At 45.5% G+C, this 19,864-nt stretch overlaps 1 protein-coding gene across 2 annotated transcripts in view; it reads right to left on the bottom strand.

Moving 5' to 3' along the window:
• The window catches only part of PDCD11 (programmed cell death 11), a 141,416-nt gene extending 122,516 nt beyond the window's left edge, over window positions 1-18,900 (bottom strand). Inside the window, exons 1-5 of one of the 2 annotated variants that reach the window (XM_030202807.1) lie at window positions 18,789-18,900; window positions 13,401-13,512; window positions 7,892-8,035; window positions 4,303-4,470; window positions 3,869-4,030 (exon numbers count right to left, since the gene is read on the bottom strand). In XM_030202807.1, the coding sequence (XP_030058667.1) occupies window positions 3,869-4,030; window positions 4,303-4,470; window positions 7,892-8,035; window positions 13,401-13,502 (576 nt within the window). In that variant the 5' untranslated portion in view covers window positions 13,503-13,512; window positions 18,789-18,900. Of the gene's footprint in view, window positions 1-3,868; window positions 4,031-4,302; window positions 4,471-7,891; window positions 8,036-13,400; window positions 13,513-18,783 lie in introns of both variants that reach the window. The other variant, XM_030202806.1, reaches the window with a different exon arrangement.
• Window positions 18,901-19,864: the final 964 nt, after the last annotated feature.

The following is a 19,864-nucleotide window of genomic DNA, read 5'->3' on the forward strand; positions in this document are numbered from 1 at the left end:
ATACTATATCCTAAAGCAAAATAATTAAAATATATATTTACAGTTTGTTATCTCTGGTTTCTGCTTTCCTCATCTTCTTTTCACTGTCTTCCTTCCATCCAGCATGTCTTCGCTCACTCTCTGCCATCCAGTGTCTGCCCTCTCTAATGTCCCTTCCATCCAGTGTCTGCCCTCTCTCTCTGCCCCTTCCATCCACCATCTGCCCCAGTCTGCCATCTCTCTCTCTCCCTTCCATCCACATCTGCCCTCTATCTCAGCTCCTTCCATCCACCATTTACCCCAGTCTGCCCTCTTTCTCTCTCCCCCTTCCACCCACCATCTGCCCTTTCTCTCTGCCCCTTCAATCCGTCTGCCCTCCCTCTCCCATCCATCCAAGGTCTGCCCTCCCTCACTCTCCCCACTTCCATCCAGGGTCTGTCCCCTCTCTCTCTGCCCCCTCTTTTCAGCCCCCTTATTCCACCTGCCCCTAGTTCCAGCCCCAGCCCACATCTCCCACCTGCCCCCCTTTTCAGCCCCACTATCCCACCAGTCCCCAGCCCTTTTCTCCCATCAGTCCCGAGCTTCAGCACCAGCCAGTTCTCCCTGTCCCCTTTAAAGCCCCCAGTTTCAGCCCCTGCCCCGTTTCAGCCCCCAGTTCCAGTACTAGCCCCCTTATCCCAAATACCCTCCTTTTCAGCCCCCAGTTCCAGCCCCCTTCATCCACCACATGCCTTGCATCCCCCCTTTTCAGCCCCAGACCCATTCTCCCACCTGCCCCAGGCATGGACCCATTTTCCCTCCTGCCCCCTTGTCAGACCCCCCAGACCCCTTCTCCCATCTGAGCACTCCCCTCCCCAATCCCCTTCTCCCCTATGACCACCCCCACCCTCCCCTTCTTCCCTCTGAGCACCCTCACCCTCCCCAATCCCCTTCTCCCCTCTGAGCTCCCCAATCCCCTTCTCCCCTCTAAGCACCCTCCCTAATCCCCTTCTCCCCTATGAGCACCCCCACCCTCCCCAATCCCCTTCTCCCCTACGGTATGAGCACCCCCACCCTCTCCAATCCCCTTCTCCCCTCTGAGCACCCTCCCCAATCCCCTTCTCCCCTATGAGCACCCCCACCCTCCCCAATCCCCTTCTCCCCTATGACCACCCTCCCCAATCCCCTTCTCCCCTATGAGCACCCCCACCCTCTCCAATCCCCTTCTCCCCTCTGAGCACCCTCCCCAATCCCCTTCTCCCCTATGAGCACCCTCTCCAATCCCCTTCTCCCCTACGGTATGAGCACCCCCACCCTCTCCAATCCCCTTCTCCCCTCTGAGCACCCTCCCCAATCCCCTTCTCCCCTACGGTATGAGGGCCCCCACCCTCTCCAATCCCCTTCTCCCCTATGAGCACCCCCACCCTCCCCAATCCCCTTCTCCCCTATGACCACCCTCCCCAATCCCCTTCTCCCCTATGAGCACCCCCACCCTCTCCAATCCCCTTCTCCCCTCTGAGCACCTCACCAATCCCCTTCTCCCCTCTGAGCCCCCCCCCCCTCCTTCGAGAGGCCTGAGCCCTCTTCACCCTAAAGCCACCACCCTGCTTTTTTTTTTTTAATCCGTGCAGCGATGCAGGCAGCGCCTCGCGTCTGCCCTGCATGAACTGAAAAGAGGAAATCGCTTTGCTGACGTCGGGCCTTCCCTCGCTTGTTGTCCCGCCCTCTTTTGAGGTAACTTCCTATTTCCTCGAGGGCGGGACAACAAGCGAGGGAAGGCCCGACGTCAGCAAAGCGATTTCCTCTTTTCAGTTCATGCAGGGCAGACGCGAGGCGCTGCCTGCATCGGCGATCGCTGCATGGATTAAAAAAAACCTGTCGGCTCTCGCGGAGCACCCCCCACCCGCTGACACCCGGTGCGGACCGCCCCCACCTTGGTACGCCACTGTTCACACTTGACAACAACGAGAACAAGGTAGCAGTCCCAGAATCAGTTGTGAACTGACTGAAAACAGGTGTTAAGGCGAATAAGATCAGGGAAGACTATTTGAATGTCATCTGAATGTAAATAATGACTACAGCCTAATTATGCGATAAACAGTAGAAAAGGGGAAAGAAAAATACTAAAAATAATGATTGCCAACGATGAACCTTGGGGAATTTCACAAGACAGAGAATGAGACGAGAGTGCAGTAAGAAAAAACCTGAAATGAGCAAAGATGAAGGTAGATTTGCATCCATCACCCAGTACTTTCTTTAGGTTCCCAACTGTAATTGATCCTGTTCCATCATGATTTGCAACACTATATAGAAATTGTTCTGTGAAAAATGGCCACAAATACTGAATACACACCTATATGGAACAAAATAATTCATAACTTGTACACTATATAGGCAAAATAGTTTACTCCTTCATAAGAAAAGTAACTTTTTTTTCTTTCAGATTATACTCTTGTGACTTCCCCATACTGCACGAAGCAAGCTTTGTCCAACTGATGCACACACACCTCTCCCCACACAGGAAAAGAGTTTCAAGAGCTGGTGGTCAAGCGACCTCTTCGGGGGCAGGAACAATCCCACTCATTCTTGCCTAGTGCCACTGCTCCAAAGCAACGGCTGCCGAGACTTCCTGCAACAGCCTTGCGAGACTGCTGCGGGAGGTCCTGGCAGCCATTTTGCAAATGGAACCAGCATGGGCAAGCTTGTCATTACATCAGAGCAGCAACATGGGACAGGAACAAGTGGGATTGTTCCTGACCACAAAAAGGCCACTAAACCACCGGGGCTTCCCACAGTAGACGAGTGAGATGGGGAAAGAGGGGAGAGTGATTGTGGCGGGGGGAGGGGGGAAGTTTGCCTGTTCATTTGCATATCTGGTGGCCAGTAATTGGAATGATCTACCTGAAGAAATTCAAATGCAAAACTATGCAGCATTCCGAAAGTTGTTGAAAACATTTTTTAATTTAGATAATATTTGAGTTTGAATTAAATTAGCTTTTATTGGTTGCTTATTTTTAATGATCTGTACTTGTTCCTGGCATTTGGCCCAGTTTAGTCTTTTGTAAGCCAAGCTGACCTTTAATGGTATGTGTGGGATACAAATGTAATGTAATATAATGTAAGTAATCAAAACTGAAAATCAAGTCAGCCTCTAATTGATCATAGCTGTGTCAGTCCCATGCAATTACTCTGAATTGTGTATGGAGAAAAAACAAATCCTCAGGTACCAAGAAATGGAGTGGAGGAGTGGCCTAGAGGTTAGGGTGGTGGACTTTGGTCCTGGGGAACTGAGGAACTGAGTTCAATTCCCACTTCAGGCACAGGTAGCTCCTTGTGACTCTGGGCAAGTCACTTAACTTTCCATTGCCCCATGTAAGCCGCATTGAGCCTGCCATGAGTGGGAAAGCGCGGGGTACAAATGTAACAAAAAACAAAATGCAGTCCAAGAACAAAGAAAATGTGGCAAGAAGATACCGACATATTTCCCATCATTTTGGGTGCCACAGGCCTGACTTAAAGGAATTTTCAAGCTCACCTGGATGGCTAACATCTTATGAACTCCACAGGGAAACTCTCTTTGGCATGATGCAACTACTACAGTGAGTGTTAGCAGTAAATTTGAAAGACTAACATCACATGCCACATACCCTGGCTCAGAAGTGAAGCTCATTACTCTCACAGTATTTGCAAAAAATAACCCATTTGGAGAAACTGTCCACGAAAGAGTTTCAATTCTTTGCTATATTCTGTGCTTTTTTTCTAGCTCTCCCATGTTCTTAAAAGATGGGAAGTTGCTGAGACAGGAAGCAGAAACCATCATTTTTTTTATGTCAGTCACAGCAATGCTTACCAGCTTCAAGATAAGAAGAGAAAGCAGTTTTTAAAATAAGCTTCTATAAACACATCATACCATTCCTGCTCTCAGAGCTGCAGAATTAAGGGCTTTGTTGACATCTTTGGGGTTCACAGACAGTTTGACGCTATTAAACCCTCCTACAGTTTTCTCTAATGCACTTATAGCACATCTCACCAACATTCCTGGAGGGAACAAATCTGGAAGGGCAGTCAAACCCTATAGAGTAAAAAATAAACAAAAAATTAAGATAGCAATATTTTATTTGCTCATAAAACAATGCAAAAAGATTAATTTCAACATATCAATATAGCAGACATGAAGAATCAGCCACAACTTACTCATAAACACAGATTCTATCTATATGCAGAAGGGTGGCACGTATGTGTCACATGAAAGTTTAACTGAACCCAAAAAGAATGGCCCAATCTAGCCCTTTAATAGATACTCGTCAATTCCACCGCATGGCGAGAATACTTCCACACTCTTACCTCTAGCGCATCCTCTTTGTCCACTTGGTCATTGAGGAGCTTTGTATATGCATCCGAGATATTTGTTACTTGAACAAAGCCCGTGAGTCCATCTGGCAGGCTGACAAGTACCTCAAAATCACGTACTTCCTTCACGCAACCAAGCAGCAGCAGTCCTACGCTTAGGTCCTGAAATTCAAGCAAGGCAGTCGCATATTACAAGCAGTCACTAAAGCAGAAATCAGGCAATGAGCACCAGAGAAATCTGCAGCTTCTTCTAAAAGGCAGAGATGGCTCAAACTGAGAAAAGCTTACCGTGCTGTCAATGTTTGCTTTAGACTGGTTGTAGCCAGTCTAAAGCAAACGTTATCTACCAAGTAATGCACAAAGGGATTATCCGTGGCTCTAACGTGTGAAGTTAGCAGCCACTGAGAACTCCTATGCAAATGTATTACGAGCTCATCAGTATTCTAATGAGCATGCTGTGTGATGCACAGCTCCAAAGCACGTAAACAATGGTGTTTAGCCCCTCCCAGTGCATCCCAGGATACACCAGGCAGGGGCTGGGTGCTACCATTTTGAAAGGACAGGCTCCAGAGGCAGGAGGCATTACTTCTGCGGATCTAAGGTATGTGTGTGTGTGTGTGTGTGGGGGGTCACTAGACTACCATGGAGTGATAGTTACAGTGGGGGGGGGGGGGGGGTTCGGGAGGTGGTCCACTGGGCCACCAAGGTTCTTTTGCTAGGGGGGGGGGGGGAGGGAGGGAGGGTACTGTCGGGGTTCACTGGACCACCAGGGAATTATTAAGAGATCTTGGGGGGTGTCAGAAGGCAGTCCACTGGACCACCAGGGACTTAGTGCAAGCTGTGACAGCTTCCAGTTGCAAACAGTGATCGATACACAAAAGAGGATTCATGCATCTCGTTTGCATACAATCTCCTTTGTGCACTGGTCACTGTTTGTGCATTGGTCACTGTTTGTGACCTGGCAGTTTTTCTAGTGGCACCTGTATTTATCGGAAGCCACTGTGCATTGGCCCCTGAATCTTTATAGAAAATGCTAGAAAACAGACTGCATCATAGAACTACCAAACAAGTTATAAATGTCCTGAATAGCATACAAAGAGAATATCAGCAATATTTAGTCTATTTAAGCAAAAGAATAAGAATCAGTGGCATAGACACAAGGGGCACTCGTAGGCCTGGGAACCCCCACTTTAGGCTCAGGACTCGTCCAAAATTGCAGAACCGGCTGGGAAGCATGTCCAAGCCCCTGTCCGTGCTGCTTTAACACTGAGAAAGTCCACACCATAAGTTCATGCTATGAACAAAGCATGTATGGGAGTGCTAGCATCAGAGGCTGAAGCATAACCACTGACTTACTTGCTGCTCAGGCAGCATGGGTACGGGAAATCAGACAGCAGACCTCATCACCAGGTAGAGCTTGGGCATCTCTGCTAGCCAAGGTATTACTTTTGATGGGGCGGAGCAGGGGGGGGGGGGAACTAAGAGAAAATACGTAGCCCCCTCAGTCCACCCCTGGGCCCTCAAAAATAAAATGGCCTTCTTGTTACACCCTTGCTATGAATGTCAGCTATAGCCAGATGATATCAGTACACCATTATGTTCGAGCTTAGGCCGACTACTTGGCTCCACTTTTTCAGAACAGGATCTACAAACTCAAAAATCAAAGTACAAGGAAGGCAAAATTGATTCTGCTTTCCTGTCAAGATGATTGGCATTCCTTTCCTTCTTCAAAGTAGTCTATTTGTAATTGCTTTGACATTTTGTAATGAAAGGTGTTGAAGTAAGTCCAAACAAAGAAACACATTAGACAAGCATGAAACAGTGGGAAGGCTTTTGGTACATTCTCACATATGTCACAGGAAATGGTGATGGAAGGAACTGACCCATCTACTAGCATGGCTACAGGCTGGTGTGGCTATACCTCCCAGCAAAAGGAGATGCAGTATTCCATAGGCAAGCAAGCTTGTTTGACTGACAATTTAAAGAATGTATTTGCTAAAGCTTATACAGAAAGACAGAGGTAACTTTTCAAAGGGCCTAGAGACCTAAATTTGCCCGGTTGGAAACTCACTGCAGCTCAGAACCCAAATTTAGGAATCTTTTTTCCTTGATCACCTATATGTATGTGCCTAAGAAATAGAAAGCTACAAGGGGTGAAGTTAGGTATGGAAAAAAGTTAAGCAGCAAGCAAGGATTCATTGGATTCTTACAACAAATTACTTTCTTATGCATTATTCTTGGTTATGTATCCAATACTGTTTATTGTAAGCCACACTGAACTCAAACTTGTCTGGGATAATGTAGCATATAAATGTCATAAATAAATAAGCAAATAACTTAAAACTTTTCCAAGGGGCATAGTTATCAAGATGGGTTACCATTAAGATGTGTTATTTTAGCACACTAACTGGTGCTGTTTTATCAAAGGCCCCATTTGATGCAGTGAGACCTAGTTACTAATAACTGAGGTTAAAGTAAAATAGCATGTCTTAACAGTAGTCCACATCGCTAACTTTCCCCCTAAATCTTGGCAAAAAGAATTACAGGCTAAAATATAAGCTTGTATATTTTAGGTTCCTAAATTTAGGGGAATTTCAGTAAAAATCTCAGCACCTAAATTTTGCTGAAAATCTCCACTAAACTTAGGAATAAATGAACTGCTGAATGTTGCTTGAAAAACTAACCCCCAGAATATGATGGCAGATGGGGACCTTGAAGTACAATCTGGTCCTCTCAACTGTATGCCTGCAGCAGTGCCACAGACCCCAGATCTGGGCAGGTCAGTCATCTCTATCTGTTGTCATTATATTCACTACAGACATGTTATATGAAACCCAGCTCCAATAGAAATGAAGGGACAACAGATGCAGTCAACATAAACATCCTGGGTGCAGGGCCGCCGAGAGGGGGGGGGGGGGGCAAACTTCTCCCGCGCCCGGCACTGTCTCCTGCTCCTAACAGGACCCGGGTGATCACATTAACACAATCATCCGGGTCTCGACAGGAGCAGCAGAAAGACAGGCATCAGGCCTCCCTTAGAGGCTGGGGAGGAGCAGACAGGATTCCAAATTAGATTTGGGGCCCCTGGTTTTGCTGGCAGGGGTCCCCAAGCCCCGCCAGCAGAAGCCTTCCTCCAGAGCTGTTCTCCATCACATTGCCTACCCTGCTCAGTGCTTCTCCTCATGTCACGCATGCGAGGGGAAGCACTGAGCAGGACAGGCAATGAGGCAGAGAACAGCGCTGGAGGAAGGCTTCAGCTGGGGCGGGGGGGGCAGGAGTAAAACATACCCCTATACACACACTTTTGGCTCTGGCCCCTCCAATCTATCAGGGGCAGTGCAAACCAGCGAGTGAGAGGCGGCAACTGCGATTGCATACTGAGTGGGGGGAGGGAGTGGCAGCGGTCATGCTCCGCGCCCAGCTCTGTCTCTCGGCGGCCCTGCCTGGGTGACCCAAAGGGACAGGTGGATAAAGGTGATGAGAGTTAAGCAACTACTCAGTGGTCATATTTAAAACATGCGCGGTATGTCGTTCTTATTAAGGATGTGCAGACAGGGACTGCAATCAATCCTAATTTACAAACCTTAAATCTGAGAATTTCTAAGTCAGTATCATCAGAGGACAGAGATTTTTTGTGCTCTGTCTTAAACTTTTGAGGTTTCTCGTGATCCTCTTTGGATTTCCTTTTCTTCTTGCTTTTCACTTCTTCATCATCATCATCATATATCTAATTAAAAAAAAAAAAAATCTGGTATGAGAAGCAACATTCCCTCTAAAGGCAGAGTTGTAATGGAAAAAACATTTGCTTGCGATGGAAGAGAAATTATGTCTTACCTGATAATTTTCTTTCCTTTAATTCTACCTAACCAGTCCAGACCATTGGGATAGTTATGTCTGTTGACTAGAAGATGAAGTAGTTCCTAGTGAATCACCCCTTAAGGGTTATCATGCAGCCATGGAAAGTTCAGTATGTCAAATAGCCAAGCAATGATGCTCATGATTACTCGCCCACCAAACATGAACACTTGAGCCAAAGCAACAACTTAAAAGTATAGTTGTAGCAATTCCGCAGGTATATGTTTCATTGACAGACAGCATCTTCATGCCTGTAGCAACCCAGATGACATATGCCCCACTGACAGTGTTTTCACTGATTCAGAAGATGAAACAGGTTGAAGAGTACATCAAATAAGGAGAAAGAACTTTGAACCATTGCGGAAGGAAATATTAATAGAGTGGGGTTCTGGACCAGTCTGGTAGGACTAAAGGAAAGAAAATGATCAGATAAGACAATTTCTCCTTCCTTAGTGTCCATACCAGATCAGTCCACACCATTAGGATGTAGCAAAGCAGTGAGCAGACAGGGTGGGACTACACGAGAGAGAAAAACCACATGAATACCTGATGAGGAACTCTATGCACAGAACAGAAATGACTGAGGACATCAGAACCCTGACTGAGGAACAACCAACCAAAGGAGACTTCCATTGCAACAGAAAGATAGAACCGGAGCAGTGATACTGAAGGAAATGAAGAACCTGGACAAACCAGAAGCAAAATCTCCCCGCCCAAACAGTGTATGCCAAGAACAACTATAACCTATGGAAGCAGAAATAAAAGCTATCCCCACACCATAGTGCTGGATAGCGAAGAAGCAAACAAAGGTTGATTGGAACCTGGAAGCTTGTACACTCCTAAAGGAGCCACAGTCAAGTATGTCTCACATAAAAGACCTGCCTATCTCCCTACAGAATAACTGCAGAGAAGTAGCTCTGGAAAGGAAGTCTCTGACAGACAATAAATCACAACAAAGAAGAAGGTGCCGAAGATAGCATCTGAATAAAGCTGCCTAGACCCAGGCTAAACTGGTGGCCTAAGGGCTGTGGTCCCTACATGCCAGAGTCTCCTGACGGTGGAAACGGTGGCCCATACTGCCAAGTCCAGCACACTGCCAAGGCCAATGATAACTTCACCAACCAGTATTGAAGTGCCGTGCCAATGGATAGCACAGCTGTATCCCACCATTGATGGAGCAGTTGCAAACCACAGTCGTCCACCAAAGAAGCCCTGACGGCTGATGGAAGAGAGGTACACAGCTGGAAGTCTGAGCTGATGACATACAGTCTGCCTCTCAACATCTGTCCCAGAGGTAGATGTAGAAAAAGCTAGAAGATCAGTTAACAGAACAGCAAAACCCCAAAGTTAGCCCCTGGTGGATCTGCAGACTAGAGTTGGCTACCAGAAATAATGGCTGAGACCCCAGCAAAAACAAGTCTACTGCTGCAGATACCAGAAAGGCCTGGATGCCCCTGCCTCAGTGAGCACCACCACTGAGCAACCCAGGAACTAGATTGTGATGCCACTGCATACAGGCAGCCACCGTTGTGGATAAACTTAAATATTAGTCACCTGTGCTATCACCACAACCATATATCAGAAGCTGTTAACAACTTGACCATGAGCAGCCTGCTGATGCAGTTATGCTGACCAAGAGAGTGATAGGGATTGAACTCATGATATGAAAGCCATACCGCAGTCGCATTCTATTAGGTGGCTGCTACTGACACTGCGACCAACCAGAAATACTGCTCACCAAACAAAAACGCTGCTAATATTAAGCATTGCTATGCTAGTGGATGCTGATGCTGACCCAGTGCCATGCTAGAAGCTGAGGATGCCGACCCCATACCCCATAGGGCCTGAAGACTGTGACCATACCAGCTTAGTGCCCACTGAGCTGATGAAGGGCAATGGCAACAGTGATGAAAAGTCATGCCGGTTACTGCCAGCACTGACTCAGTGCACTGCAAATGGTCGTGAAGAAAGCTCAGCTCCATGCCAGCAGCTATGGATGCTGAAGCAGGGGTAGGGAGGCAGCTGCCGATAGTCAAGCTGCGGCATGAAGGCAGCTGTTGCTACAGACAGAATACCATAGAGCCAAATGCTGTGGACCTAGCTGCCGCCACTCCAACTGGACCATGCAGCCAACCGCTGCTATGCATCTGGTTATAGACAGACATAGAAAAAAAAAATGTAAGGTCAGGCTGTTGTCGCTGAAGCAGATCCAAGGAGCTTGCTATGGCAGAGGCCGAATAGAAAAAAAAATCAATCATTTTTCAGCAACGCTAAAAGTGGCCTTAGCATATGGGAAAGATCCTCGCTGGGAATACAGCAGGCCACATTTTAGTGCTGCTGAGTAAAAGGGCCCCTCAGATTTAAGCCTTTCAAGGACAGGAAAATACTTACTGTAACTTGCCAAATTCCAGTACCATGCATACTGTGATGACATACAAAACATTACAAATGACACCTAGGCCCTACAGAGCAATTCTATCATACCATATAATAGCAATAACTTTCATGAGTCACACAAGATTCACACATTTGACCTGGGCCTACGTCTTTTAGCCAACTTCACTCGTCGGTTTATCTGCTGCCAAATCCATGATAGCCAAAAGACATACTGTGGACCGTGACCCATAACATGTCAATCTGCATTCACCAAGCAACCTCGCTTCCAGTTGGACGTTATGGCGCCCATCTTGTGATGCAGACTGCTAATGTCACTTCAGGCATGCTCTTGCCACAAACAAGCTGAGCACTGTGTCACTTGAAGGCCCAAAGGTTTGTTTCAACAAGCCTTCTAGGTTCCTATGTTGTATGTCTTTTAGGGCAATGCCCCCTTCCACTGGCAAGTTGGTCTTCTTAGTCACCGTCGTAACCGGGAAGCAAAGGTGCAATTTATCTTTCTCCACCAGAACTAACAGGCAGAGGTGAGCCATGGCTCTTCCCAGTCTCAGCCCTGCGTCTGCTGAGACTTATTCAGCTGTCATCAGGTCCTGAATGTCTGGATGCATCGGGAAGACCTTACAAGGACCTCTAAGCCCCCTCACGATTGACAAAGATGGAACTCCAGAGAGAGCTTGTCCTAGGCATCTCAGCAAAACACCATCTTGGCCCTACCTCCCACGCAGGACTCCAAATGGGGCTTGTCAAAGTTTAGTCCTCAAGAGCTGTCTCAGTTTAATTTTAGCCTACATATTTTCATTTTTAGTTTTTGGTTACTTATTCTATACTGGGTGAGAGTCTTTGTAAGAGACTTGGTCTTCCATTAGCAATGAATGAACAGGATCAATCTGTACTAATCTGGCTTGTTTAGTTTTCCAGTAGTTGTACTGCTCTAGTGCCCACTACAATGTTTACAGGGCTGCCTTTTCCTATCGAATGTTTTTGGGCACAGCAGTGTTTCACAAAAATGGTGCAATCAAGCACCTGGATTTTTATGCTCTTCTGTGCAATATGCACTTTGACACCCTGATGCAGGCATTACGCTGAAACACACCATGTCGGGTCATTTTCTTAATAAAGATTCACATGTTTGACCTAGGTCTAAGCCTCCGTCTTTTGGCCACCTTTGTTCATTGGTTTTTTTTTTTTTTCCTTTCCCACCTAAATCTATATATATAAAACTCACCCTCAACATTCTATTTGCACTGACGTCACTGAAGCCAGGTTTGTAAGTTCGAAGCTCTGAAGCCACAGAAAATCACAGTCTGTGGGCCCCGCCCTCGCGTCAAACGTTATGACGTTGAGGGCGGAGCACATTCTCAGCTCCAACGTTGTACTGCACTGTACCTCTGCTCCGCCCTCGCGTCAAAACGCGATGACGTCGAGGGCGGAGCACATGGGCCTGCCAAAAGGGCCAGGGTCACACATTCGCATGGAGGCTGCAGGGGGCCGGCGACACACGGAGACACAAAGGGACGGAGGGGAGCCGTGCTAGCGCCCGTTTCATTGCGATTTGAAACAGGCCTTCCTTACTAGTCCTATATAATAATTCTCACCTGGAACATTCTGAAGCTCACTCAGTGGGAGGGAAACACTGAAGGCTAGGCTGTCAGCAACACTCACTCTCACTCATGCACCACTCACTCTCACTCATAGACCCACCCTCAGCCACGCCCCTTCCGGACAAAATTCGCAACCCCAACATTCTAAATGAAGCCTCAACCCGAAGTGTGAGGCGCCCGAGATATCCGTTTTGGCCCATTACTGTGTGCCCCACCCTCGCGTCACAACGTGATGACGAACGAGGGCGGAGATCTCCCCGAGGTGCGTCAAATGCGGCCACACCATCACCAACGAGGTGGACATAAAGGTGGAGCTAAGCGGTGGGGCTAGGGAACACGGCTCCGATATCATCCAACGCAAAAAATGCCCAATGACTCGCTGCGAGTGGCCATCAAGGTGGAGCTAGGCGCTGGGGCCGGCCAGCACGGCTCCGATACCGTCGAATGCGCGAAAATCGCTCCGACTCCCCATCAAGGTGCAGGTAGGCGCTGGGGGCGGGGACCAGGCCTCCCATACCGGCGAACATGCGAAAATGACCAAGGACTCGCTGCGAGTGCCCATCAACGTGCAGGTAGGCGCTGGGCCCGGAAAATGGCCAAAGACTCGCTGCGAGTGCCCATCAAGGTGCACGTAGGCGCTGGGGCCAGAAAATGGCCAACGACTCGCTGTGAGTGCCCATCAAAGTGCACTTAGGCGCTGGGGGCAGGGACCAGGCCTCCCATACCGGCGAACAACACTTCAAACAAACACTACAAGAAACCCTTGCTAGCGCCTGTTTCATTGCTTTCTGAAACGGGCATTTTTTTACTAGTGTGTACATAGATAAACGTGCTTCCAGGCCATCTCCCAAGTACTGTGGCACAGGCTTCTAAGTCCTTTAGAACTGCAAACAAGCAGGGTTTTTAGGATATCCCTAATAATACGCATGAGCTAGATCTATACACAACGTGAAGTAGAATGCATGCAATTCTACCTTATGCATATTCAAGAAACTCAACTCAGTTGTGGCCCTTGAGAACCAGGGGCAAATATCCTAGTTATATTAATGAAACTCGCCAGGCAAACATATTCCAAAAGACTTTAATATCTACTTCAATCTAACTAAATGTAAAATTAAACAAATTGCCACCAACCCAACAAAACTTTTAAACTACAGTCAATTCCAGTGCTAATAAAATCTAGTTATATGAACATGTCCAGGGAACCCTGTAAGCTTTCCAATATCCTTGCATGCTACTCACATCAAACAGGCTATCCTTCTCTAGGGATCTCTTCTGCACTTTTATTTCCTTATTTTTCTTCTGTATGCCACCGCGAGGAAAACTCTCTTCCAAAGATGCCATGTTGAAATATCTAGAATAGATAAAATAGGGGAAAAAATTATGAATGAATCTGCCAACTGCAATTATGGTACATAAACCTACAGATCAATCAAACCCTTAATCTTTGAGTGCAAGACAAAGATATGTTTGGCACAGAATATACAGAAGACTCAGTAGTGCTGATGCTTGAGGGATGACTGATAATAAAGGTTAAGCCATGCGGTCAATAAATGAATCTCAACTAGAATACGAACAGCAATTATTTCATTAACACAAAAAAAAAGTATCCTGCTGTGTGGAGGCTATTAATGCATTCAGTCAGCTCTTATGTACCACTATTTGTTGACTTACAGCCTTCATATGGGAAGTGCCAGTGCGCTGCTCCCATTTTAAATGTGATATTAAGTAAGGGGATAGCTCAGTGGTTCCCGAACCTGGTCCTGGAGGCACCCCAGCCATTCAGGTTTTCATGATATCCACATGAATATTCATTGTGGCTATCTTTAAAATCTGACTGGATGGGGTGCCTCCAGGACCAGGTTTGGGAACCACTGGGCTAGGGGACAAGATTTGATATGCTACCTTTTTGTAGTTACAATCAAAGTAGTTTACATATTTGTGCTGAGAACAAATTCCTATATTTTTGTAGTTTTCTGTAATTAGCACTTTCTCGCTCACCGTCTCATGGTCTTTCCTTGTTGGCTTGCCTTGTTTCCAAGCGTACCAGGTAAGGAGCCTGTTCCCCCCTCCCATTATGTCTGCGGAGGACCAGGATGCTCACCATGCTTCTACTGTGATCTTGCTGTTTGGCTTTCAAGTCCCTGTGATTTCATTGTTGTTTTCATCGTGCATGTATTTTCAACTTCACCATCCAGCCTGTAGCTGACTTCCCCAGCCCCTCCTGCCTGTTTTAGGGGCTGGATAAAAACAGAATCTGACCTGCAGTGGCAGTAACTCTTATTTATTTTCTTTGGATTGACTGCATTAAAGAATAATTGGATCAAGGGTTTTGAGGCTTTCTGGTGATGTTAATACTGGTTTACCTCTACTGTCAGGACAGAAGAGCCAAGCTGAGAACAGACATTCAACTGGCAGTGACATACAAGCAAGCAGAATGTATGAGAAGTTTAATCCACCAAAACCAAACAGGCTGCTAATGCATAAAAGGCGGCTAGCATGTAAGACAGCCCTCAATAACCACCTGACTCTATTGAACTCTTGCATGCCTGGTTACGTATCTATAACTGGAATTCCACCACCCTCTTACTAGGGATGCTGGAATGAATAAGGAGAGGAAGAACCATTGGGGAAAAAAAAGCAGCAATATGCTCTTGCATAAGAAGTTGTGAAGATCTCGCTTAGAATGTGATGTCTTTATCTTTTCAGAGGTGTAGCCTCCAATATGCCAGAGAAATGCTACCAAAATGGCACAATGTCTGCACCAAAAGCCAATGGAGATGTAGCAGATTTTCTTATGGGCCCTTTTACTAAAGCTTAGCGTGCAGTAAAGGCATTAGCGCATGTGCTAAAAATGCTAATAAGTCCATTTTATACCTAAGGGTGTCGTGGCATATAGCATATACTAATTTTATTAGCATGCTCTTAGAAAAAGGGCCCCTTAGTTAAAAAAAAATTGTGACAGCATATTGTATCTCTTCATCGTGGTTTTGAGTCTAAACCATTTTGCATACACAAGAGGTAGAAATTTGAGGGGAATATTTAAAACTCCAGGTAGGCAAATTGAGCTCTCCATAGAATCAGGACATGCAGCCTGTGGACACTGTGTCTATTGTCCATTTGTCATGACAACCAATTTCACACAGATTCCTAATACCAGTAGAAAATATAAGGTAAAGTATAAAACTGATTGTTCATCTACGTAAGTTATCTATGGCAGTAAATGTCCATGTGACAAACGAAAAAGCCTGTTAAATAGAGAAGTGAACAGCATCTTAGCAATCTTGGGCTTGATCAGGATGATGTTCCATTGATTGATCTTTGAAGATGAGCTCAACGTAAGTGACTTCAGGAAACAGTTTTACAGAAAGGGTGGTGAATAGCTGGGTGACCTCCCAGACAATGTGGTGGGAACAAAAACGATCACTTAATTCAAATAGGAAAGGAAAGCAAGCATTGGACACTTCAGCTCAAAACAGCAATGGAACAACTTTCCGAATTTCTAAGGCATGCGGGAGGAGGGGGGCAACCTAAATGCAGTAGCAGTTACAAACCTAACCATCTTATTTGGTTCGGTGGATGACATTTTGATGTTTACCTGCCTTCAATTTACTCTGTAAATAAATAATGTTTCTAAACTTTATTTCTGTTTATAGAATGGCACTTCTTGTGTTTGCAAATCCTCTCAATACTTTTAGATATATGTGAGCTTTTAAAAAATGTATACAGAGATGCACAGTTTATTAAAAATAATGTAATCTGCTGTCATATTCCTGTAGCAACTTGTAATGGGACACATGTCATTGCAAGAGAGGAAGGCCTCTCTCCCGCTGATCTAGCTGCTGGTACATACGGCACCAAGACACTGTGGCAGTCATCGTAACAGCTGCATAGGGACGCTTGAGCCTTCAAACCACTGCCATCTGCCCTTCCCCTGCATGGAACACCATGAATGTTTTCAGATGGTGGGAACTACCCTAGGTATTTAAAACTTTGGGAACAAATGGCGCTTCTGTGTCATAGGACAGAGGAATACCTCGGATTTTTTTTTCCCTCATCCTGGGATATGGATCCATCCAGTGTGCCAAGAGCATTTGACACTTGGTAAGGATACTTTCCCTCTTGTCTATCCTAACAGGAAGCAGGCATTCCCTTGGTCCCTGTCTCTGGGAAAACAGAAAAGGGAACCAACCTGACCTCACCAGATGGTCCCACTCCATTTGAGAAGTGACACAATGCCATTAGAGACGACACTGAACCTTTCCCATTTTTCCCTTTTGTCACTCCCACCCTACCACAACAGGATGGAGTTAGGTAATGGCTGGAGCGAAGAGATGCAGGCAAAACAAGCTATTCATCTACCCGTCCATGTCAGGCCCTTCTGCGTCAAACTCAGCCAATCGTTATGTTAGGCTCACCCTCACACAATGTGTCCCAGGTCAACATGTGCTTCAGAATGTAGTAGGATATACTGCCCATACCTGCTTGTATGCATAAGGCCTATGTTGCCTAAGTGAGGCCTATGAACCAAACTATGGCTAGGACAAGAACCATCTTTACAGGACAATACTATCACGGTTGTTACAAAACTTTCCTATAGCACTGGGCACTGACATTCTAAGGGACATCTGTGTTTTCTCCCTCTGGTGTGAAGCTGCAGGAAAATGATTTACAACAACACTGGTATGTGGTAATCTTAGCTGACCATCTTGTAAGGTGCCAGACAGCCAGCTCTGATGAGGCCCCTGGCCTTGGTGATGGCCCTCCTTATTATATCATCTGCAAAGGCATTCCAGCACCAAGCTGATGGCAATTATCATCTGGTTAGCTCGACGACCCTAGTGGACCAAAGCTTTACCATCTACTGTCCATGAGCACACTTCATGCCAGGGGTCTCTGTCTGCCCAGCTCGTCCAATCAGAGACCTGTTCCACATGTAATATGATGTGAACTATACAAGGGGCGCTGACTGAGAGGCAGCAAGCTACACAGGAGTTAGCCTGTTAGAGAAAGACACCTTTCTCTAATGTCTGTTACTTTGCCATTCAAGATATAGTTCTTCTGAGTATCACTGAAGGGCTAAAGCCCTCAGTACTCATAAAGGAACTGAACTATAAGTAAGTGCCATACTGGGTAGCATCTTAGCTTCAACTAATTCCAGAGAAGAGCTGTGTGCATTCCGGCTTCATTGCTGATGGCCTCCCACAACTAACACAGACCAACAGTGGAGCAGTGGCAGCCTATCTACAAGCCTTGTCCAGGAGCCAGCTATGAAACTTCAGCTTGGAGTCAGAGAGGGAAATGAGAGACCTACCATATAGAGAGAGCCAAAGCACTTTTCCAGGCAGACTACAGGCGACGGTCAGTTTTAGTCTGTCCTATGGCCCAGGGGGTGAGATAGAAAGCACTGCCAAGTTTCAAGTGAGTCAGAACCTTTTGGCATGTGGGCTTGTTGCTAAGTTTTGTTTATTGCTTTGCCATACTACTACTCTAACCATAGTCACCTATTTAGCCCTACAAAGGGAAGGATGGCGGCCCAGGTCAAACCTGGTAAAGATGTTTCCACCTATTGAAACCTTACTATGACTTTTACCCTGTTGAATGAAATATACACAGAGGATCCATAAATGGCGAGGATGGAAACCAAGCATAGAATACCTAAGCTTAAACTCAAAACAACAGTGAAATTACTTTTTGCACTTCTAAGAGACGGGGGGGGGGGGGGGGGGAGGGGGGAGATAACCCGCAAGGAACTGCAGTGACTACCCTAAAAACAAAGGCATGAAATATATAATCTGCACACAACAGTTACAAAACTAATCACCTTATTGGGCTGACCATATGGGTTATGCAAGTTATATACAAGAAAACTGATAAATGTTAATCTTTCCCTACTAACTGGGAAAGACTAGGTTATATTTTTATCTTTTATGTGCACTATACAATATATTCATCCTAAGTTTACAATCATGTGAATATGATCTTTTGCGCTTTCAGAGGCAATAGAAGGCTCCCTCTCTCTCTTCTGTCATTTTGCACTGCATGCTCCAATGCTACATATTGTAGAAAATGTTGCAGCAATCTAAATACGTTATGCAGATGGTAATAACTGTTGCATGTATCACTTTTCTTGTGTTACATTTGTTTATAAACCTCAAAATTATACTTGAGTGAACATGACGGTCTAAGAAGCGTAAATAAGCCGGGTCATTAATGTTTACTGTTTTAGCAACGACTGGGCTTTCTCTCTCAGATGCAGTGTACAACACTTCATAAAGGATCTATGTGGTTTGAAAAGCTTTATGTTCATCAACATCTTAAAATAATTTCTGTTTTAGTCCAATCCAATTAAAGGTATTACAGCCTGGGGGGGGGGGGGGGGGGGGGAGAGAGCAAAGCTCAATAGATCATGGGTCAAAATACGAAATTGTAATTACTCTACATCTGCTATTATTTGGGTTTCTGCCAGGTACTTCTGACCTGGATTGGACACTGTTAGAAACAGGATTCTGGGCTAGACAGAGCACTGATATTACTCAGTATAGTTATTCTTATATACCTCATCTGTCTGCTAGCAACAGAACTGCACCCCAATAAGCTCAGGACTACAGAATGAATAGTTCACCTTACCAGTAGAAGGCACTCAATCACGAACTACCATCGCCGTTCCTTTCTCAAGTACCCACAGCCCACCAGTTCCACATTCACACGTGCAACTCCATAACGTCAACCCGGAAACACACCACTGCGTTGCTTGCAGCCAATGCAAGGCGTGCACCCTCTACTCCGGAAGTACTTTTCTCAGCCAACCAGGGTCGGATGCTTCTGTCCGAGGTTACATGTATTCTGCAGCCCGACGGTAGTAGATACACCTAAGGAGGTTGAAGAAAATAGGAGAGGGGCTGTTCCTAAAAAGTCTATTATACGGATTGAAGCCAGTAGGCGGACCTTGCCGCCATTTTAGTTCACCCAAAACAATAGTAAACGCTTGCAAACAATAGCAAAAGGATATTAGAAATAACGGACCTATGTGTGGTCCATTTGTAAAAAGTCTAAACCTGATCCAGTTAGATAGGCGACAGTAGGCAGTGCCTTAAAAGGTGGAGGACAAACTATTTTCTTTTCTTTTTTACTTATTTGACAGCTTTTTTAGTTATTTTAAAGCTTACCATATGTAGATATAAATGTCGTGAAATAATACATATCACTAAAACAGCTTAAAAATTATTGTAGCTGGTAGAAACAGCACTCATAAACAGTATTTTGTGCTCATATACAAATACAGATGGCCAAATTTCAGTGAGGATATCCTGTTTTCTGATTGGGTCATCTTAAAAGTTGTTATAATCTACATTGGGAAGCCTGGTGTTATAAAGACTGAATAGACTGCAATTCGATGGAAGTAAAATTAAGCTCTCCTTTCTTTGGGACACATGGAATCACATCTTCACCTCATCTGTTATGTAGAACTTTACATTTTAGATACACAAATGGATTATTCTGTTTAGGCATGTTTCAGGGACAAGTGGTTTTATAAGTCAAAATAAAAATAAATATTTTGCTTCATTCAGATATCTTATATTCAAACATAACTAAATAAGTTATAAGCCCCTAATGCTGTCCATTAGTTTTCTTATATTTTGTTCTTGTGATTACTTATACTGTGCCAAAACTGAAAACTCTTATCTCTTCTATCTGGTCGATAA

The sequence above is a fragment of the Microcaecilia unicolor genome, chromosome 5, assembly GCF_901765095.1.
Source record: "Microcaecilia unicolor chromosome 5, aMicUni1.1, whole genome shotgun sequence".
NCBI classification, from domain to species: domain Eukaryota; kingdom Metazoa; phylum Chordata; class Amphibia; order Gymnophiona; family Siphonopidae; genus Microcaecilia; species Microcaecilia unicolor.